Genomic DNA, 23,303 nt, shown 5'->3' on the forward strand with positions numbered 1-23,303 from the left:
CCCACCCTCACATGTCTGCCGCCTTGGTGCTGCCGACCATCTGGACCTTGCAGATGTTAGCCCTTCCGCATACAACTCCTCCTCCTCTACTTCCTCCACCTCCTCTTGTGCCACCACCTGACTCCAAATTCTGTTTAACATGTGCTCCAGCATGTAAATCACCGGAATAGTCATGCTGATAATGGCATCGTCAGCACTAAACATCTTCGTCGCCATTTCAAAACTGTGCAGAAGGGTGCATAGGTCCCTGATCTGAGACCACTCCTCCAGCGTGATTTGCCCCACCTCTGGATCTCGTTGGCCCAGGCTATACGTCAGAACATATTGCACCAGGGCTTGTCGGTGCTGTCACAGTCGCTGCAACATGTGCAGAGTTGAATTCCACCCGGTAGGCACATCGCATTTTAGCCGGAGAAGTGGCAGGCCCAACGACTTCTGTAGAGATGTAAGTCGCTGAGCTGCGGGATGCGAACGGCGGAAGTGAGCACACAGCGACAGTGCCTTCTGCAGAAGGCCATCTAGTCCGGGATAGTGGGTTAAAAATTGCTGGACAACCAGGTTCAACACGTGAGCCATAAAAGGCACGTGTGTGACATTGCCGCGGCGAAGGGCCGCACCCAGGTTTGAAGCATTGTCACACACGGCCTTCCCTGGTTTCAGGTCCTGTGGAGACAACCATTCATGAAACTGGTTCTCCAGAGCTGACCACAACTCCTCAGCTGTGTAACTCACATTTCCCAGACATTTCAAAGTAAAAACTACTTGATTACGTTGAGCCCTGCTGCCAGCATAGTAAGGAGGTGTGCAGGATCCCTTCTGCGCAGTTAGAAAGCTTGTGGCATGACCAGACAGGCTTTGGGTGCAGGTGGAGGACCGAGAGGAGGTTGAGGAGGCAGAAGCAGTGGAGGAACTTCGAGATAAAGAGGATTGACGCACAACTCGTGGGGACGGCAAGACTTGGACAGCAGCCCCTTGTCCTGCTGTCACCATAGTTACCCAGTGCCCAGTCAGCGACATGTAACGCCCCTGTCCATGCCTACTTGTCCAAGTGTCTGTGGTGAAATGCACCCTGTCACACACAGAGTTTCTCAAAGAAGCGGTGATGTTGTGTGCGACATGCTGGTGGAGCGCAGGCACACCTTTCTTTGAGAAGTAGTGCCGACTGGGCATCTGGTACTGGGGCGCTGCGATGGACATAAGGTCTCGAAAATCCTCTGTGTCCACCAGGCGGAAAGGCAGCATTTCTGTAGCCAAGAGCTTGAAGATCGTGAAATTCAACCTCTTAGCTTTCTCATGGCTAGGAGGAAATGGTCTTTTACTTGTCCACATCTAAGGGACCGAGGGCTGGCTATTGTGCTTAGCCGGGGTTGATAAAGGTGTCCCCGGCAAACTGCCGGTCTGTGAGGAAGATGCAGGCGGACATGTTAGGTTGCCTTGATTCAAAGGTGGTGCTATCGATGTCGGACAGCGCTGAACACCAGCTGGTGTTTCCACCTCCAAAGAAAATGATGACCTGCCAATCACGCTGGCTGTTGCGGGTAAAGAGGTGGCAGGTCTGCGTCCCAAAACAGGTGTGACTGCTGTCCCCCCAATTACAGAGGATGAAGAGGCAGTGGATGCACAAGATGTGGCAGACGGTGGTTGGCCCGGCCGGCTAGGCCGCATTGTAGCACAGTGAGCTTCCTACAGCAACTTATGCTTCATATCCATGTGCATGTTCATGCATGAAGTACTCAAACTATGTATTTTTTTCCTCCACTTAGCTTTTGCTGACAAATGTTACAGATAACACGAGTTGGGTCATCTTTATCGATCTGAAAAAATGGCCAGGCTATGCAAGGCTTAGCACCCATGCGACCTGAAGAGCCACCACGACTTGTGGTCACAGGCAGAGATGTGTTTGAGGATGCAGTTGTTGACGTGCTTCCAGTAATACGTCTCTGTCCAGGAAGGCGCAACCTGTCCTCATCGTCACTAGCATCCTCCTCCACCTCCTCTGCTGACCTCATCGACTGGCTGACTGTGGGTTGACAGTAAGTGGGATCTCCAACCTCGTCATCATCACCCTGTGTGTTATCACACCCGTCGTCCTCAGAGCCAACCTCTCCCTGCCCTGACAAAAACTAAAGTTGTCGCTCCAATCAGGTATTTGAGTCTCATCATCGTCTTCCTCATTGTCTCCACCAACAGGAGTTACAGTTTGGGAACTTCGGTCGACACTATGGTCAGAACCTTCTGCGTCTGGTCCTGGATCCGACTCATAAAGATTCTGGGCATCAGTGCAGATCATTTCCTCGTCTGGATTCACAGAAGCTCTGGAGCCGACCTCTGATTCCCAGGCTATAGTATGAGTAAACAGCTCTGCAGACACAACCATCTGTTCTACCCCATACTCAGATGGGCAGCTGGAGACTTGGTAGCTGTGAGGAAGCAAGTGCGATTGGGGTTACACCTCTGAGGACTGGAGTATTTGTGATGTTGAAGTTGAGGGGGAGGAGAGCCCACTTAAAGGAGCACTTGATATCCGTTGAAGCACCTGCTGTTTTTGTGCCTCATCTGGAATTTGTAGCGATTGGCGTGGCCGTAAGAAAGGGATCTTATCACATTGTCCGCTAAAAGAAGTAGACATCTTAGCTTGGCTGGAAGATGGTCTTTCTTCTGCAGATGTTACTGTTGCTTTAACACCTACCCCACGGACACAACCTTTTTTTCCCTTCCCAACACGCCTATTCCCCTTTCCACCAGCAGCAGGCCTTTTTCCACTCATTTTGGTGGTTAACTAATTCACAAATCTGGAGTTGTTTGCACAAAAACAATGGACGGGAACTGAGCAGAGCTGAGTGGTATTAGCCCAAAAGTATTGGCTGGGTTAAATGCAGATAAAAATTATTTTGAATTTGCAACCTGGTGGAGGTTAGTATAGATGGACTAATAGAACAAGTCCCACACACTGCTACAAGCCGAAATATTTTTTCAGAGCTAGATGCAGATAAAAATTATTTTGAATTTGCAACCTGGTGGAGGTTAGTATAGATGGACTAATAGAACAAGATCCACACACTGCTACAAGCCGAAATATTTTTTCAGAGCTAGATGCAGATAAAAATTATATTGAATTTGCAACCTGGTGGAGGTTAGTATAGGTGGACTAATAGAACAAGTCCCACACACTGCTTCAAGCCGAAATATTTTTTCAGAGCTAGATGCAGAAAAAAATTATATTGAATTTGCAACCTGGTGGAGGTTAGTATAGATGGACTAATAGAACAAGTCCCACACACTGCTACAAGCCAAAATATTTTTTCAGAGCTAGATGCAGAAAAAAATTATATTGAATTTGCAACCTGGTGGAGGTTAGTATAGATGGACTAATAGAACAAGTCCTACACACTGCTACAAGCCGAAATATTTTTTCAGAGCTAGATGCAGAAAAAAATTATATTGAATTTGCAACCTGGTGGAGGTTAGTATAGATGGACTAATAGAACAAGTCCCACACACTGCTACAAGCCGAAATATTTTTTCAGAGCTAGATGCAGAAAAAAATTATATTGAATTTGCAACCTGGTGGAGGTTAGTATAGATGGACTAATAGAACAAGTCCCACACACTGCTACAAGCCGAAATATTTTTTCAGAGCTAGATGCAGATAAAAATTATATAGAATTTGCAACCTGGTGGAGGTTTGTATAGATGGACTAAGAGACTGATGCTATGCCCAAAAGGTTTTACTTCACTAGGCGCAGTAAAAAAAATTGTATTCTATACACAGGTGGTGTAGCTTGCAACACAGATAGGCTACTCCACTGACTAACACACACTGCAAGAGGCCAAGAAGGATTTGCTTTGCTAGATTTAGTCAAATGCTGTGAAAAAAACTTGCACAGCACTAAAACAGACCTGCCTGGCAAAAAGTGATAGCAACTGATGTAACCTAGCCCTCAAAAGGACTGCAAGTACAATTAGTCTTTACTCTCAACCTATCTATTTAAGAGCACAGACCTGCCTGATAAAAGTCGTAGGAAATGATGTAACCTAGTCCTTAAAAGGACTGCAATCACAACTATTCCCTACTCCCAATCTATCTGTAGATTTGTGCGAAAATTGGCTTGAAATTAACAAAGTATAGCGCACACAGCAACAGCGGTGCCGTCTAACACGCAGCTGCAGCAGTGAAAAAATGGTGGCGACGGGGAAAATGGCTGGGTCTTATAGGGCAAGGACATGTGACATACACTGCCAATAACACATGCCCTTGCTTGTGTGAAAAAAAGCACTTCGCTCCGTGTGTGCGCTGCTGATAGGCTGACAGATTGCACCTCCCCACTGTAAATGCGGGAAAGAGAAAAAAAAATGGAGATCTTCATTATTTATGCAGAGATCCATCCCCTGCCCCTCCCCCCACCCCGCTGTACACTCAAACTGCGTATTAACATTAATTTTCAGCATTACTGAGAAAAAATCCAGTTATGATTTTGGTGCACGAACAGTTATCGAACATAACCTCGAACAGCCGAATTTTTTTCAAATTGTTCGTGTTCGCCGAATGGCTCGAACACTGGGCAAAACAGCTCGAATTTGAGATTGGCGAACAGTTCAAGTCGAACACTGCTCATCTCTAGTAATGACACACAACATTGCTCTCCTCACTGATCTTACTGCTGACATCTAGTACAAGAAGCGGAGAGGGGTAGAGCAGCTGTGTAACTACAAACACCTCTGCAGCTCTCCGCTCAATACACTGTTAGTATGTGGGGAGAGGGAGTTGGGCAGAGCTGACAGTGCTGTGAGAGGGGAGCTGCAAGAGGTGTTTGGAATGACAGACAGTTCTGCTCTATTCCTTTCCCCTGCTTGTAATCACAGAGGTGCTGGCAGTGATGTCAGTGAGGAGAGCAGTGTTGTGAGTAATTATATGTCTTTTCATATCACACATAGAAATCTGGTTCTGACAATCTCTGGGGGTGTCCATTCTTTTTTTGTCCTGGATGACTCTTCCTATTTCTGACTGATTGTCCTCATGCAGGGAAAAAAGTAATCATCCCCATAGATGAATCTCTGCTAATTCCTTTTGGTTGAAAGGAAAATTAGAATCTAAACTTTACAAGCTAATATCTCTGTAACAAAAATGAGAGAGAAAGAAAAAATAAAACATGACTTAGTCAGCTCTACAGCCACGATTCTATGATGTGGCCAATTTAGCATGCTAAAACTGGTGAAAGGTCATTTTTTAAGGGAATCTGTCACCAGGTTTTTGGAATATAATCTGAGAGTACCATAATGTAGGCGCAGAGAGCCTGATTCGAGTGATGTGTCACTTACTGGGCTCTGTTTTGCTGTTTCAATACAATCAGTGATTTATCAGCAGGAGATTATCCCTACAGGACAACTGGCCTCGTGTATCCTAGTCCAACCACATCACCCAGCACTGACTAGCAGCTCAATGTCACTATATAGTGTACACAGAAAGCTGTGATGTGTGTGGTGATATACACAGCACAACAATTGAGCTCTGCTCAATCTGCAGCAGAGAAAACTGTGATTCTATCATAACGTTTTATTTAGAATGGGAAAAGGGGACTGATTTACATTTTTATTTATTCTTTTATATGTGGCTTTACAATCAACTGACTGTTCAGATGTAGCCAGGGTTGCCAACTTCCCAGAAATTCCAGGATAGTCGGTAAAAATAGAGCACTTTTTTGCCTTGTCCATAAAAATAATTTAAGGTGCCTGTGATTTATGGGCTATAGAAATATATCACTTCTAATCATAATAATTTATTATCGTTTTACAGCCAGTCCATAAAAAATATTGTCTGTCCTTGCCTTTTTTGATAAGCTGTCTGGAAAAAAATAAAAGGTCAAGTTGGCAACCCTGGATGTAGCTTAAAAATCGCCTGGTTGTGAGCTTTTATCACTGGGGAAAACAATAGCTAACTATACCTTTTCCCTGAAATAGAAGTTAAAGGGGGGAAATATTCTATTTAAATAAAATATGGATGAATATTTTATGTAAAGAACCACCCTTGGATAACAGCATTAGTTAAATATTAAAAATATGATTTAATTGATTGTACATGAAAGGTAAAGACATTTGTAAGTCATAAATCAATCATTATAGAGACTTACCTACACATGCAATATGAGAGATAAACTCAGTTTACATATCATTGTAGGAGACAAATGCCAGAATGAAATTTAATGGCTGTTGATCTGCGAGCATGTTAAGTACAGTTTATGATACGCACATTACATATGATCTTCTTTAGTTGCTATCTGGGCACACCTTTGTTCCCTTGAAATAGTAACTTTCACCTCTGACCCCAGCAAACTAGTTTAAGAGTTCCTGAACTTTAGCACTTGTTAACAGGGCACTGGCTCTCTTTTTGCAATAAGAGAAATGATAGAGAGTCACATAATTGAAAAGACTCACACATCTATGGTATGCAAAGCGAATTTAAAACTGAAGCCTGTATAGTGGGCCAGAATGAAAACAAGAATGAAATCGAGTGTCTGAAGAGCTTTTGATAGTCTCTCCAGGCTTATGTCCCTTTGTTCAATAAAAAAGCCATCACTGATTTCATTATATCCCCGAAACACAATGGCTCTATTTTGAAATCATGCTCAATGATTGATCTGCTGATTCATCTTGCGCTCATGGCTCTGCGCACAATAGTGGACTCGCACTAATGGTAGTGATTTGTATGGTGAGTTTTGACTTCTGTATATATGGTTACATATTTAAAGTGATTTGTAAACCTCAGAATATGGGATATGTACCTAGATGAAGTATGATGCAAAAATAATTAGAGCTTAACGTAAGACTGTTATTATGCACTGGAAAAGCGTAGTAGATCATTTAACCAAAGGTTCTGCTTGTTGGCGTTCACGCACATTGCCAAATTATGTAACCAATTTGTACAAAGCTGAAAAAGCTCTAGAATAGATCTGCCACTTCTCCACATTCCCCAGAGTTCATATGGAGGTATTCACAACAATCACAAACTAATCACATACAATTGTGGAATGGTTCATCAGACTCCTTGTGTACATTGGTATTTTCCATACATACAAGTGCCTGGAGGAGCCTGAACATCAGTGGATAAAGGTTTTGGCTTCTCTGCCATAAGCACAAGCCTTAAAATGTGAAAAAGTACCTGTCCTTTTACCCAAAACCTGTAGAGAAACATGATCCTGCTGCCCTCATCTGCCATAACATGTTACAACTGCTTTTAGTGCTCATACCAGTTGATTATTGCAGGACCTTAGGTATCCATGGTTACTATCACTAGCAACTAGCTAACTAAATGTCATTATATCAGTAGTCGTAACCATGGATGCCTAAGGTCCTGCAATGCTTGCACATGAGGAAAGAAACATAGCAAATCAGAAAAACTATACTACATTTCTAATTGGAGGTATTTGCTAATACTATTATTATTACACCGACTACATATTGGGATAGGATTTCAGGGATGGGAATACCCCTTTAAAGGGATACTGTCACGTGAAAAAATCTATTAACTTGCAGATATGGGGCTAATCTGGTTAATAGCGTTCTGAACCTGCCCGGGTTAGACCCCCGCTGTCAGGAGGAAACAAACCTTATTCCTCCTGGCAGCATTCGGGTTTCAGTCATGGGGGCGGTGCCAGCTCGGTTTCAGTCACCATTCTTTGTATAGAGAGCGGCGGCTGTAACTGTGCCCCCAACACTGACAGACAGCAGCTGAGCACTAGAGCCCGCTATCAGTCAGTGCCGGGGACGCAGTTACAGCTGCCGCTCTCTATACACAGAGCGGTGACTGAACCAGTGGCGACGCCACCGCCGTGACCGAAGACCCGAATGCTGCCAGGAGGAAAAAAGTTAATTTCCTCTCGGCAACGGGGTTCTACGTGTGGGAACCGGGCAGTTTCAGAACTCTTCTAACCTGCAGATCAACCCCATATTTGCAGGATAATAGCGTTTTTTCACATGACATGTTCCCTTTAAGATTGATTTTTCTGAGTTAAGCCAATATCATTTTTAAATAAATGTATTTGCAGATTGCTATTTATCACGTTATCTAACAAATGGGATTAAAGTAGTAATTATTTAAAATATAATTAAACATATAACGGTATCTTCTCATTAGGGAACGGCTCAAAAGACTGGTTGTTAGGCAGTTTATTCATAGCAACCAGACTGTCTGATATAACAACTGATCAGGTCAGAGATAGAGTGGCTGCGTACCGACACCAGGAAAAAAGGAAAGGAGATCTGCAGCAGGTTCATTATGCCAGTCTTTATCTCAGGCAGGGGCAGACATATCATTGGTGCAACCTGTGCAGCTTGAGCCTCTGGTCCGGCAGTCATCTATGGGATCCTAGCGTACCAATCAATGACTTAAATACTAGTAATCCCTTTTTTATGAGGATAAAATATTAATGTATTCATAACAGCTCCTGTATGTTAATGTATTTGGACTTTTCACAACATTAAGGCACAGACACAAGAGTAGATTTTTGGCCCTCCATCAGTCGCCTCTTTATGGCTCTATTATTGGTGACATCACCTCTTCACTCATTCGCAAACAGAAGATGAAAGCAAACAGATCCATCTCACTTACATTTACCAAATCAATTTCATTTTACAGTCAATTGCATGCTGACATATTGACGGTTTAACCTAATGGCATCAACTGTATTAAAGGAAGCCATGGCATCTTTGAAACCTTGCTATAAATGTCTCTACCATGTTTACCAATTGGAAAGAGTTATGATTCACTGTCACAGCCTCCACTAAATGAAGATATAAACCGCGTACTATCCACTCAACAGACAATTAATGATGCAGGCAAAATAACAAAGTTATCTGGAAGTTAATGAAATGAAAAGCTGGAGGAAAACCATAAATACTCTTCTGATGTTTGTGCCCTGGCACTGTGCATCTTCTGCACTCTCCTACAGTAGTTACTGGATATAGATACATTCTAAAGGAAATCTGTGGTTCGGACTTTCGGTTATTTATTTATTTCACACCTTTGCATGAATGCATTTATATAAAAGGCATAAAGAGAAAAAAAAAAGCTACAATTCAAGGCCTGCAACCTGCAATACAGTAATTATCCCCAAGTAGTCAATAGCCGTCTCACAGGTCTGCTATTCGCTGCTGTGTTCTTTTGCCCAGTGAAGGGTGGTATCTTTGCCGCAGCATTATCTGCTCATTGCACAAGTGCCAGATACCAGGAGACGGTCATAGAGATTCCTTGTGCTCCACTGTCGACATTAAAAAACTATTGTTTGTTTTCTTCCCTATAAAACGGTTATTAGTTAAACACTGAAAATATAACTGTGAACTTTGGTACTAGCAAATGAGCATTTTTTAATGAATTGGTTTAAATCAAATTTAATGTGAGATTTGAGTACTGACATAGTAAATTCACATAGGAAAAAAAAAAGGCGAGGCGCTGCCATGCAGAATATGGATGATGACAAGTCCTTACCTAGAATGGGTAATAATTATAGATCCTTATACACACTGTCTTTTTACAGCTTCATGTTGTAAGGAGCCGTAAAAGGCCATTCATAGAAGTGTATTGGGATCTATTGTACAATTTGAAGGCATACAGGGTCTTTTTTGTTATATTCCATAACAATCTAGAGTGAAAATATCTCTGACATACCCGACAGAGCATCATACAGCTGCAGACTGCATGAGGTCTAAAGCCCCCGTCTCACAACGAGATCGCTAGCGAGATCGCTGCTGTGTCACGGTTTTGGTGACGCAACAGCGACCTCACCAGCGATGTCGCTATGTGTGACACTTTGCAACGATCAGGCCCCTGCTGTGAGGTCGCTGATCGCTGCAAAGTGTCCTGGACCATTTTTTGGCCGTTGCTCTCCCGCTGGTCAGCACACATCGCTGTGTGTGACCAGCGGGAGCAGCGATCAGGCTGGTAACTATGGTAAACATCGGGTTACTAGGGGCACACGCGCTCCTAGTAACCCGCTGTTTATCATGGTTACGAGCCTGCTAAAGTGAGCGGTAACCTCCCGCTCACTGTAGCAGAGTGGTAACCATGATAAACAACGGGTTACTAGGTGCGCGTGTGCCCCTAGTAACCCGATGTTTATCATGGTTACCGGCCTGCTCCTGCTTCAGCAGGCTCGTAACCAGGAGCAGGACATCGTGGAAAGATTCTTTCCACGATGTCGCTGCTCCCCTGATCGTTGGTGAGCCTGCCTGTTTGACAGCTCACCAGCGACCACATAGCAACGCAGCAACGATCCCTGACAGGTCGTATCGTTGTCGGGATCGTTGCAGCGTCGCTAAGTGTGACGGGGCCTAGTAAGGGACCTTTTACATCTTTATCTAAAGAATTAAATGACTGTCAGTCAGTACTTATTTGCTACTTAGCAGTTGTTTAGACAGGCAGACTGTATTTAATATGTGCACAGAACGATAAGTAATAGACTGTTCTGTGCAAATAGACTGTCATTGTTCTCAGCAGCATAAGACCTGTTTACACAGGATGGTGTGCTGTCGAGAACAATGATCTTTTAAACCAGCCAAAAGATAATTTCACCTGACATACAAGCATCTTGCTCTTTCGTAGGGTGATTGGCAGCATGTTTATACTGTACAATTATTGGAAAAAGAGCATTTCAAGGAACGTTCTTTCCCGACTGTCATATAGTGTAAATGAACCTTTAGAGTCGTTATTATCAACTTTCAGTGTTTTACATATTGTGTTGCCATAAACAATGTATGCAAAGACTTCCAAGAAAACACATAAAAGTTCATTGAGTTTTTATATTTGCAAAACAGAAGCCTGCTCAAAGTAAATGAACCCTAAATGTCAGCAGCTGATATGAACAAAGCTCATAGGAAGAGCAGCAAGTATCATTCACACATATGTATGCGAGTCAGAAGATTCTAAGAACTAAAGATATGTGAAGTCAAATTAGAGACTTCTCATTAAAGGGGTTTTCCGGGCCCTAGACAAATTTCTACCGAATCATGACAGTGTGCAATGTGTTCACTGTCCGCAGTATTCCCAGCATAGTGTGCAGTCACCTGAACCTAAGTGTGCAATTTTCCAAATTGCCATGTGCCATTTCTCATCCACTTCTCTCAGTGTTCCCCAACTCAAGTCAGCATGTGAACTGGGTTTTAGCAGAGCTCCTATTGCTTCCATGGGATCAGCATATTATCATCAGACACAATGGCTATAGCGGAGGTCAGCACAGCGCCAAGGGTTTTGCTTCCAGAACTCCCAGAAGACAGCTGATTTTGCTGGCAAAAGCCTTTTTAACCAGGCACCTCCTTGTAGCCCCTGTAGCTACGATAGTGCACTGAATGTTGTATTACATGGATGAATGGCCATCAGTGTAATACATGGATACCTCAGGTCCACCAGAGTAGAGCCCCTGGTAAGGAGCAGTTCTGCATTCTGGTTCACAGAGGGGTTGGCCTCTGCAATCCATTTGCAATATTAGGACACTTGGACAGGGGTTGTCTTCAACTGGTCTCGTCTGTACTGGAAATTGACCACATTCTTTTGGTTAGCGATAAGAACTTAGTTAGCTCCTACAAATTTAATGTTAGTTTTGTTTTCCCCAAATCAGATCACTATTTAGTTGCTGATATAAAATGTAAAGAATGCAAATCAGCAGAGCAAACTTATGTTTGTAGCCAACTCTGAAACTACCTAGCCTGGCTACATATTGGAAAACCGTCAGGTAAATTTAGGAGGTAAGTACTAGTTACATACTGTTGCAACTTACAATACAAATTTAATATCAAATGAAGATTAGTGGTGAATGCCATCAAAAAGGTTGTGTACTGTATATATTATACAGGTATGTGTTCCAGGAAACCTCAGCAAAACAAACAAGCAATCAAATATCTTAATCAAACAAGCTTCTGCTGTGAAAACTGCTTACGATCTGGTAAAATAAAATAAAAAAACAACAATTTGAGACTAAATGCTAAGTATGAAACAACAAACACATCGATATGAAATTTTCACAAACTACTTATTCAACGGCTTCCTAAACAAACTGCTTTAATGCTGAGTCGACCATTTACTCGCAGACATCCAAATGTTTGTGAAACATGACTTGTGTTGATTCTTGTGTGTTTCTCTTACCAATAGCTGACTGAATGCCTGAAACTAAAGCTAGACACAGGGCTGAATGCATCAACAGTGTTTTTATGCATCAGTTAGCAAAATTACTGAAGGGTTTAAAAAAAAGAGCACACCAACGAGTCAAGGTTGCCCAAGGTAACTAAATAGGTCACTAGACTTTACGGCACCAGCTTAGAAGCGTTCATTTCTTACAGACACCTGGGAAAGAGATCAGGTATATGAAATGGACAGTGACATTCCTTTGATGTATTCCAATATTATTTTTTGTTTAATAAAGTTAATGAATGTTGATGACAATTACCCCTTACCGGGGACGTATTAGTACGCATATTTGCGTACTGCCCGTTCAGTGAGGGCTGCTGCGCTGAGCCCTCACTGAACGGAGCACATGTCAGCTGATTCTTACAGCTGACATGTGCCCGCAACAGCCGCGGGTGGAATCGCGATCCACCCGCGGCTGTTAACATGTTAAATGCCGCTGTCAATCTCCGACAGCAGCATTTAACGCGCGCTTCCGGGTAGCGCGTCATAAGCCCCGCCCACCGGCGACCCCGTCACGTGATCGCGGGTCGCTGATGGGCGTGCATGACAACCCAGGGTCTGCAGCAGATGCCTATGGTTGTCATGATCTTGTCGCTATGAGCGCCACCTAGTGGTCGGCGCTCATAGCACAGGACCATTTCTGCTGCATGCAGGGGACCTGCTCGTCCACTGTATCTAGCAGAACCGATCGGACAGTTGCTGCTTCTGGTCTCCTATGGGGACTATTGAAGCATGCAAAAAGTAAAAAAAAAAAGTTTTTAAAAATATAAAAAAAAAAATATATATATAAAAGTTTAAATCACCCCCCTTTCGCCCCACTCGAAATAAAATATATAAAAAAAAAAACCACATACACATATTTGGTATCGCCGCATTCAGAATCGCCCGATCTATCAATATAAAAAAAGAATTAATCCGATCGGTAAACGGCGTAACGAGAAAAAAATTCTAAACGCCAGAATTACGTTTTATGGTCGCCACAAAATTGCAATAAAATGCAATAACGGGCGATCAAAACATCGGATCTACCCCAAATGTTATCAATAAAACCAGCCCCAGATCACGAAAAATGGAGACGCTACGGGTCTTAGAAAATGGCACTATTTTTTTTTTTTTTTTTTACCAAATTTTGGAATTTTTTTTCACCACTTAAATATAAAACAACCTATACATGTTTGGTGTCTATGAACTCGTAATGGCCTGTAGAATAAGAAGGGCAGGTCAGTTTTAGCATTCAGTGAACGTGGTAAAAAAAAAAAATAAAAAACAACTGTGGTATTGCACTTTTTTTGCAATTTTACCGCACTTGGAATTTTTTTCCCGTTTTCCCGTACAGAATATGGTAAAACTAGTAATGGTGTTGAAAAGTACAACTCGTCCCGCAAAAAATAAGCCCTCACATGGCCATATTGACCAAAAAATAAAAACGCTATGGCTCTGGGAACAAGGGGAGCAAAAACGAAAATGCAAAAACGAAAAATGCTCCGGGGCTTAAGGGGTTAAAATAGGCTGTATTAGGAAAAAAAGATCTGCCTTTGTTTCTAGGAACAGCGCCACTCTTGGTCCTTGGGCTGTGTCTTGTACTACAGCTTGGCCCAACTCAAGTGAGCAAGGCTGAGATACAATTCCATGCACGACCAATAGACAAGAGTCGTCCTGTTTCTTAGACAAGCATATTAAGACTAGGACGATTTTGAAGAGAACTTGTCAGAGGCTTTTGGGTCAACCAACCAATTACATTGCTGTGTAGGACAATAAATGAAGATTTTAATCTTATCTTCTTGGCCATAAGTTGATATTCCATTACTGAGAAAATCAACTTTGATTTGTTATGTAAATAAGGAGTCAAGGGTGCACCAATTCTACATATTCTTCACCCCCCTGATGCCACCTCCATAGGACACTGATACAATCGGCGGTGGACAGACATCAATCCTATGGGAGTGTCTCTGGATAGAGAATAATGCATTGAATATAATACATACAGTAAAGTTTATTTTGAGCACTGGAATGCCCATTCGTGGCCAGGATGGTATGTTTGACCTTGTGCATTGCTACTCAACAATGAATTTAACTTACAAGATCTCTTTCAGGGGCTTTAGACCTGTGTTTCTATATTGGCCCCACTTATATGTAGTCATATATTATTTCCAATCAAGTACATTGAAAACTGATTAGGTAACAAAATTATCATTTTGACTAAGCTATCAGAAGGATTAACGCACTTTGCAAAATTAAACTAAAACTAATTATTGGGTGTAGCACAAAGTCATATCTGGGTGAAGAAGACATCTAGGAATTAAATAAATGAAATGTATTAAACCCAATGGTTATCTAGCCTTTTGTGTAGTCCGCTATTCTATTATAGTATGTACTGTCAATTTTTCAAGGCTGCTATGGAACTCCATCCAATTGATGCCATCTCAAATGTATTATTTGATTAACAACATTTTAACTAATTTATAGTGAACTTTATAAAATGTCAAACGTAAAGGCTTATTCCCATCTGTATAAATATATATTATCAGATGCATTTGAAATCAAGCAGTTTTGCTATTTACTGCTTATTAAAATTTGCAGCCCTTCTTGAGATATTAACACTTTTATTTACTGCTCATTGTCTAGTAAATCTTTAAGAAGAGAATAACCCTTTAAATATTTTAAATATATGCAAATGTCATTAAAATAATAATGTACATGATGTTCCTTACCTCCCAGCCAGACTGTAGATTTTCAAGATTCATACAATGTTCTCCTTCAAATGGTCCAAATTTTTCTCCAGCTGATATCTTCACTTTTGTCCATATTCCCAATCCTGAGTCTGGAATACTAGATTCTCGAAGTTCAAACTCAGGAGGAATTGGAATGTCATCTGGTATGTAAATGGGTGCCCTGTATGGTGATCCTTCCGTAGGGGTGAACTCATCACTAGAAGAAGCTGAGGAAGATAGAACTGGAAAATTTGATCCTGAAGTAGTGCCAGTCCCATTATCAAAATGTGACAACTCTCCATCTACGGCCTCAGAAAATTTTTCAGTGGAAACATCATCATCTGTAAATTGATAGAAAAAAAAGATTAGTATGGCATGTAGTATAAATCTGGTACTGCCCTAAATTACAGACTAACCCTTAAATAATTATCATTGATAATGGTCATTTTCCTTAATCAATGTAGTGGTTAAAGATAATGAGATATAGCATATATCTGATCACAGATTTTACTCACTCCATTTTTAACTTGATTCTGGCCTTTCAAGAAGTTTATATACGTAGATTAAGGCTAAGTGCCCACGATGCAGAAATGCTGCAGATTTTTCCGCTTCTCCCTGGCAGGAAAAACGAATGCGGATTTTAGATGTGTTTTTCCCTCCAGGTAGAAGCGTTTGTCAAGCGTTTTTGCATGCATTTCTGCATTCGGGTTATTAAGCGCTTTTCCAAACGATTTTAGCATCACTTGGAAAAGTGCTTGAAAATTGGTCACACTATATAAATCCATGCAACCGGCATGGATTTATATAGTGTGACAAAGTTAATAGTTAAAAAAAAGAATAAAAATGGTAAAAAATAAAAAAAAAACATTATATTCACCATCCGATGTCTTGGACGGTCCTTTTACACCACCGCGAGCCGCCGGGGAGCCAGGACACATCGTATAGGAGACCGGAGAACATCGGAAGGTGAGTATAATGTATATTTTTTTATTTTAAATTCTTTTTTTTTACAGGTACTATGGTACCCGGGTCTGGAGGAGAGTCTCCTCTTCTCCAGACCCGGGTACCATCCGCACATTGAATCGCTTAATATTCACATGTGCACATGTAGTCATGCAGATATTAAGTGATTCAATTCAAGTCAATGGCAGCAATTACGCTGCGTGTCCGCAAAATTAATGGACATGCTGCGGATTTTTCCGCAATGATAATCCGTAGCGGAAATTTCCGCAGCATGTGCACAGCACATGCGGATTATCATTGGGGACCATGGGGCACATATTACCAAGCATTTTTTAAGTGTTTTCGCTGCGGAAATTCCGCGACAAAAATGATTAAAAAAAACGCATGGTGGGCACGCAGCCTTAGCTTCAGCAAAATGTTGTGCCAAGTAGTGTTGAGCCACCCCCGTAGTGTTCGAGTTCGGTTCGGTTCGTCGAACACCCGTGTGTTCGCCGAACTGTTCGTCGAACTGTTCGTCGAACACCTTCGAACACCGTTAAAACCAATGGCAGGCAAACAAAAACACATAGAAACACATAGAAAACACCTTCAAAGGTGTCCAAAAGCTGACAAACTGCTCAGAAGACACAACTAACACATGGAAAAGTGACAAGTACATATAGTCATGCGAAAAGAAAAGAGGTGGAGGAGTAAAAGGAGGGGGAGACACAGATATAGGCATGTCATGCCCTTCTAAAATCCAAAAAGTGAGAAGCCGAGACGGCCAGTCCGCTCCTGCCCGTGCCACCTCCGTGTCGCCGGGTTTGTGCCAGAGCCGCGGTGAACCCTGACGGCCAGCCCCCCTCTCCCAATACTGGTGCCTGTCCGCTGGTGGGTCGAGAGAGCCCCCCTGTGGTGGAGGCAGCTCTAAGCTTTTTAATTTAAATTGTCCCTCTAATTTGAATGAATACACTTTAAATCCATTTACAAGGATCTATTGGAAGCAAGTCTCATGCCAGCAGCCGCGTAATTCCAGCTCCAGTAGCGTCTACTAAAGCTGCTGCAGTTAAAAAGCTTTTATAAGGATCGAGCTCGGCTGTCCACCGCAAGGCATCCTAGTGCCAGTCCCAGCCCCTATGCCTTGGGGTGCCTCCTGATGCTCTTCACTGAGTATCCCGTGGTCCCGAAGCATTTCCTTTGAAAAAATTAAGTGTCCAAACTACAGGTGGTGTAGCTTGCTTAACAGCCGGGATAATCCGCTGACTAGCAGACACTGCTACTAGGCACAAAGTATTTCCTGGGCTAGATGCAGTTAAAAATTTGTAAGTAGATACTCTCGTTGGATGCTGAGAAAGCATTCCATAGAGTCTCCTGGCACGCCATATATGATTCTCTTAAAAAGCTTGGGGTAGGGGTCTAGGGGACCCTTTTATAGCCAAAATCACGGCCCTGTATCACAATACGTCACCTAGGCTGAAGATAAATGGAACTGTAGCACCGAGGGCTCGGTTGCTACAGACGTATTGCACCTCACCCAGAGGTGTGATATCTCACTCTCAGATAAGGATGGAGTGTGGATCAGGACCCGACACCTGCATGCATTACACCACATTGCCGTGGGGCAGGGCGACCAATATGCCCCTGAGATGGGCACGACAGTCCCTGTCCCTGGCTGGAGTGGGGGGAGGGAACACTGAGGAAGGGGAACCCTGCAGTGCAGGAGCAGGGAGGAAGCAGTTCCTGGGTGCATTGAGAAGGGAGTATAAAAGGTGGGCACCATCTTAGTTCAGTGCAGAGAAGTCTGAGCAGAAGTGGCAGGGAGCAGGGGCTCTGCATGAGCTCTGCTCCGGAGGCGGGCTTAGTAACAGAGGCCCAGGCCTGCAAGAGGGAGAAGGAAGGAAGAGGAGCGGAGAAGGCTCCAGGAACGAGGAATGAAGGGATCCCAGGGGTGCGGACGGGCGAGTCGCCACCGCACGACCGAATCCACCTGCGTGGAGGGGTCAGGCCAAAGGGGGAGACCGGTCCCCGAACTAGTGGAGGCAGGAAACGACCCTCAGCTAGAAACCGGAGGCTCTGACATTTTATGTGGCGCAGCCCCTTGCTCCACCCGCTAGGAAGGCACCACATAGGGTCAGGGAAACTGGCGCCAAGTTTACCAAGAGGAGGCCCGAGGCAGCCGGACAGAAGTGTTGGTAAGAAAGGCCAGACAAAGGACACACAAAGGGGGTCCTGTGAAGCGCTCCAAAGTTATCTGGGAGTTGTCTGAGCCCCTCACCTGGTGAGCACAGTACGACGTGGGCAGCCGTTACCTGCAGACGTGGTCTGGATAATAAGAACTGTGAGTAAAGGCCCTGAACTGCATCACTGACTCCGTGTCATTACTGCTGCTGCCCTGCACCATCACCCCCATCCTCCGCATACACTGCCCTGAGGCTACACTCCTCCCGTGGGGAGTTATGCTACGCTCTGCTGCACCCACAACACCAGCCTTAGCGGTCTGCCCTGTAGCGGCGGTTCACTCTGACCGCAATCCACGGGTGGCGTAGTCGGACATTTAAACATCAAAACCACATAAATAGTTCCGCCACTGGTTTGACCGCCCTGAGCCACGGAACCGGATCGCCGCCATGAAGACTACAACCACCAGCATCCACCAAAAAGGGTCCGGCTCCGGGTGTCCCAAGGCCCAGGGGGTGCGTCAGAACATTTTCATCACCTTTCACAATCACCAATGGGACAAGGCAGGGATGTCCTCTGTCCCCTCTCTTATACATCCTAGTGACGGAGCACCTGCTCTCATCAATTCGCCATAACCCCAATATTAGGTGGATTGAGGTGGGAGGCACCGAGTACAAGTGCTCTCTATTTGCTGATGATGTCCTAGTATATATCACTCAATCACATATATCCATCCCTGCTGTTATGGCTGAAATAGATCACTTTGTTACATGGTAAAATTTTAAAATCAATGCAGCGAAGTCTGAGGCCCTCGATGTCTCCCTCCCTAAATCCATATAGGATTCCATCCAGTCCAACTTTCCCTTTGCCTGGCCCTCACAGGGTATCAAATACTTAGGAATTCCTATTCATAGAGACCTCTCCCATCTATGTTATCTTAATTTTGGGCCCTTTATTGAACAATTCCATACAGACCACGGTTGGCAAGTTAGAACTGTAAGATTCACTACGTGAACCACTGGTGTTTTGTGGAAAAGCACATGTACACCGCGTTCCAAATTATTATGCAAAAAGTGTTTAGGAGTGATAAGGGAAGAATTTGTTTGTTTGTCAGTTAAACTCATTGATGGTGATGTGTGTCAGGGCTCTTTATATCACTGTAAGCAATTGCAGACACCTGTGCTAATTAGTTTGGCAGGTGTGTCCAATGAAAGGCAAGACTACTTAAGAAGGCTCTCTCACATTATTAAGCAGCCTACATTTTCTGCCAAAATGGGAAAGAAAAAGGATGTGTCGGCTGCTGAGAAGCAACAAATTGTGGAGTGTTTAGGTCAAGGCATGACTACAATCAACATTGTGCGATGATCAGGATGAAGTGTCTTGGCAATCAAGAAGTATGTAGCTGATTCACAGTACACACGTGTGCGTGCTGATAAGGGCAAATTGAGGACTCTTTCCTACAGGCAATTACGTCAGGTTGAAAGAGCAGCGGCAAAAAAGCCTTGTCATAGCAGCAGACAAGTTTTTGAAGCTGCTTGTGCCTCCAACGTCCCCCGAACAACAAGATGCAGGGTCCTTCAGAGGTTTGCAGCTGTGCATACGCCATCCTGTCGACCTCCTCTATCCACTTCACACAAGCAGAAACGGCTCCAGTGGGCCAAACATTACATGAAGACTGATTTCAAAACTGTTTTGTTCACGGATGAGTGCCGTGCAGCGCTCGATGGTCCAGATGAATGGAGTGGAGGATGGCTGGTTGATGGACACCCCACGCAAACACGGCTACAGCGCCAACAAGGAGGAGGTGGAGTAATGTTTTGGGCTGGAATCATGGGGAGAGAGATTGTCGGCCCCTTTAGGATCCCTGAAGGCGCTAAAGATGAACTCCATAATGTATGTGGATTTTCTCAAACAGCACTTCCTGCCATGGTTCAAGAAGAAGAACCGTGTATTTCACAGCAAGATCATTTTTCTGCATGATAATGCACCATCTCATGCTGCACATAAAACATCTGCATCTCTGGCTGATATGGGCATAAAAGGGGACAAACTTATGGTGTGACCCCCATGCTCCCCTGACCTCTACCCCATTCAGAACCTTTGGAGCATCATTAAAAGGAGTGTCTATGATGGCGGGAGGCAGTTCACATCTAAGCAACAGCTCTGGGAGGGTATTCTGTCCTCATGCAAAACAATTGAAGCAGAAACCATCAAAAACCTGACAAATTCAATGGACGAGAGAGTTCAGAAGCTCCTTTCGAACAAGGGGTCCTATGTGAAAATGTAACATCACCTAGAATAAAGTTTTGAGTTGAAAACTGTTTGATTTCAGTTTCTAACAACCTGCTAATGCTTATAATTTCAAAAATGACCATTTTTTTGGTCTTTATTAAAATGAAAAGGTTGATCGAAAAGTTTGGGGGATCTAAGAGTGTGGCAACCCAGTAGTCATGATTACTTCGAATTCTGACAATATGAGGGTCATGCTGCAGGTAGTGCAGCAAGAAGGCACTTATGTGTCTTGCGCATCTCGGAGCCCCAAAATTATTTTCCGGGCTAGATGCAGCTAAAAATTATTTTTAATTTTAAATCTGGTGAAGCTTATTATAGATGGCCTAATAGGATCAGTGCTGCACACTGCTACAAAGCCCAAATTATTTTCCAGTCAAGATACAGATAAACATGATTAGTAATTTGAAAGCTTAAAACGGTTGGTAGGGTGATTTTAACCAATCATCAAGCTTTTACTCTCCCCAGGATGACACAGGGGTAGAAAAGTCGTTTCGGATCCATGATTTGTTCATCTTTATGAACGTGAGTCTGTCTACATTATCAGTGGAGAGCCGCGTGCGCTTATCTGTCAGCACACCACCAGCAGCGCTGAACACACGTTCAGACAGAATGCTGGCTGCGGGGCATGACAAGATCTCCAAGGCGTAAGTGGCTAGCTCCGGCTATTTATCCAGATTGGAAGCCCAAAAAGAGCAAGGGTCCAGTGACACAGTCGTGGCTTCAATGTTTACTTGGAGATACTCCTGTACCATCGTCTCTAGGCGTTGACTATGTGTCAGACTTCTTGTCTCCTGTGGCCTTGCAAAGGATGGGCTAAAAAAGTGGTGAAATGATTCCGCAAAATTGATGTTACCAGCAGATACTGTGGTTCTGTTACGGTTTGAGTGCTGAACACTTGACGGTCCCATGGTTGGCAAGTTGGAACTGTGAGATTCACTACGTGCACCACTGGTATTTTGTGGAAAAGCACATGTAAGATTCTGCAACAGTCTCTGCTGATACTCCTGCATGCGTGCATCCCTTTCTATGGCAGGAATAATTTCTGCAAATTTACTTTTGTACCGGGGATCTAACAGTGTGGCAACCCAGTAGTCAGGATTATTTCTAATTCTCACAATTCGAGGGTCATGTTGCAGGTAGTGCAGCAAGAAGGCACTCATGTGTGTTGCGCATCCAGGAGCACCAAGTCCCTGTTGTGTTGGTGGCGAGGTAACAATCATGCTTCCTTCCTCTGTCCTCTCCCCCCAACCTCGCACAACAGAAATGTGATCAAGGTCTCCCTCATCTGATGAGTCTTCCATCAGTTCGTCCTCCACTTCTTCCTGGGCTCCTGCACCTTCCTCACTAGTTTGGCTGCTACCATGCGCCCTGGTAAAATCATCTCCCCCACCCTCACATGCCTGCCGCCTTGGTGCTGCCGACCGTCTGGACCTTGCAGATGTTAGCCCTTCCGCATACAACTCCTCCTCCTCTACTTCCTCCACCTCCTCTTGTGCCACCACCTGACTCCGAATTCTGTTTAACATGTGCTCCAGCATGTAAATCACCGGAATAGTCATGCTGATAATGGCATCGTCAGCACTAAACATCTTCGTCGCCATTTCAAAACTGTGCAGAAGGGTGCATAGGTCCCTGATCTGAGACCACTCCTCCAGCGTGATTTGCCCCACCTCTGAATCTCGTTGGCCCAGGCTATACGTCAGAACGTATTGCACCAGGGCTTGTCGGTGCTGCCACAGTCGCTGCAACATGTGCAGAGTTGAATTCCACCGGGTAGGCACATTGCATTTTAGCCGGTGAAGTGGCAGGCCCAACGACTTCTGTAGAGATGTAAGTCGCTGAGCTGCGGGATGCGAACGGCGGAATTGAGCACACAGCGACCGTGCCCTCTGCAGAAGGCCATCTAGTCTGGGATAGTGGGCTAAAAATTGCTGGACAACCAGGTTCAACACGTGAGCCATACAAGGCACGTGTGTGACATTGCCCCGGCGAAGGGCCGCACCCAGGTTTGCAGCATTGTCGCACACGGCCTTCCCTGGTTTCAGGTCCAGTGGAGACAACCATTCATGAAATTGGTTCTCCAGAGCAGACCACAACTCCTCAGCTGTGTGACTCACATTTCCCAGACATTTCAATGTAAAAACCGCCTGATGACGTTGAGCCCTACTGCCAGCATAGTAAGGAGGTGTGCAGGATCCCTTCTGCGCAGTTAGAAAGCTTGTGGCATGACCAGACAGGCTTTGGGTGCAGGTGGAAGACCGAGAGGAGGTTGAGGAGGCAGAAGCAGTGGAGGAACTTTGACATAAAGAGGATTGACGCACAACTCGTGGGGACGGCAAGACTTGGACAGCAGCCCCTTGTCCTGCTGTCACCATAGTTACCCAGTGCCCAGTCAGCGACATGTAACGCCCCTGTCCATGCCTACTCGTCCAAGTGTCTGTGGTGAAATGCACCCTGTCACACACAGAGTTTCTCAAAGAAGCGGTGATGTTGTGTGCGACATGCTGGTGGAGCGCAGGCACACCTTTCTTTGAGAAGTAGTGCCGACTGGGCATCTGGTACTGGGGCACTGCGACGGACATAAGGTCTCGAAAATCCTCTGTGTCCACCAGGCGGAAAGGCAGCATTTCTGTAGCCAAGAGCTTGCAGATGGTGAAATTCAACCTCTTAGCTTTCTCATGGCTAGGAGGAAATGGTCTTTTACTTGTCCACATCTGAGGGACCGAGGGCTGGCTATTGTGCTTAGACGGGGTTGATAAGGGTGTCCCCGGCAAACTGCCGGTCTGTGAGGAAGATGCAGGCGGACATGTTAGGTTGCCTTGATCCAAAGGTGGTGCTATCGATGTCGGACAGCGCTCAAGACCAGCTGGTGTTACCACCTCCAAAGAAAATGATGACCTGCCAATCACGCTGGCTGTTGCGGGTAAAGAGGTGGCAGGTCTGCGCCCCAAAACAGGTGTGACTGCTGTCCCCCCAGTCACAGAGGATGAAGAGGCCGCGGATGCACA

At 44.3% G+C, this 23,303-nt stretch overlaps 1 protein-coding gene across 4 annotated transcripts in view; it reads right to left on the reverse strand.

Annotated features, from left to right (window-relative positions):
* The window catches only part of MECOM (MDS1 and EVI1 complex locus), a 792,569-nt gene that overhangs the window by 442,655 nt on the left and 326,611 nt on the right, over nucleotides 1-23,303 (reverse strand). For all 4 annotated transcript variants that reach the window (XM_073674844.1, XM_073674842.1, XM_073674843.1 and 1 more), the window contains exon 2: nucleotides 14,884-15,224. In XM_073674844.1, coding sequence (XP_073530945.1) covers nucleotides 14,884-15,224 — 341 coding nt within the window. The remainder of the gene's footprint in view (nucleotides 1-14,883; nucleotides 15,225-23,303) is intronic.

Source organism: Phyllobates terribilis, unplaced genomic scaffold (genome assembly GCF_046119375.1).
Source record: "Phyllobates terribilis strain yellow unplaced genomic scaffold, ASM4611937v1 Scaffold_3__8_contigs__length_932513732, whole genome shotgun sequence".
In the NCBI taxonomy this organism is placed as follows: Eukaryota; Metazoa; Chordata; class Amphibia; order Anura; family Dendrobatidae; genus Phyllobates; species Phyllobates terribilis.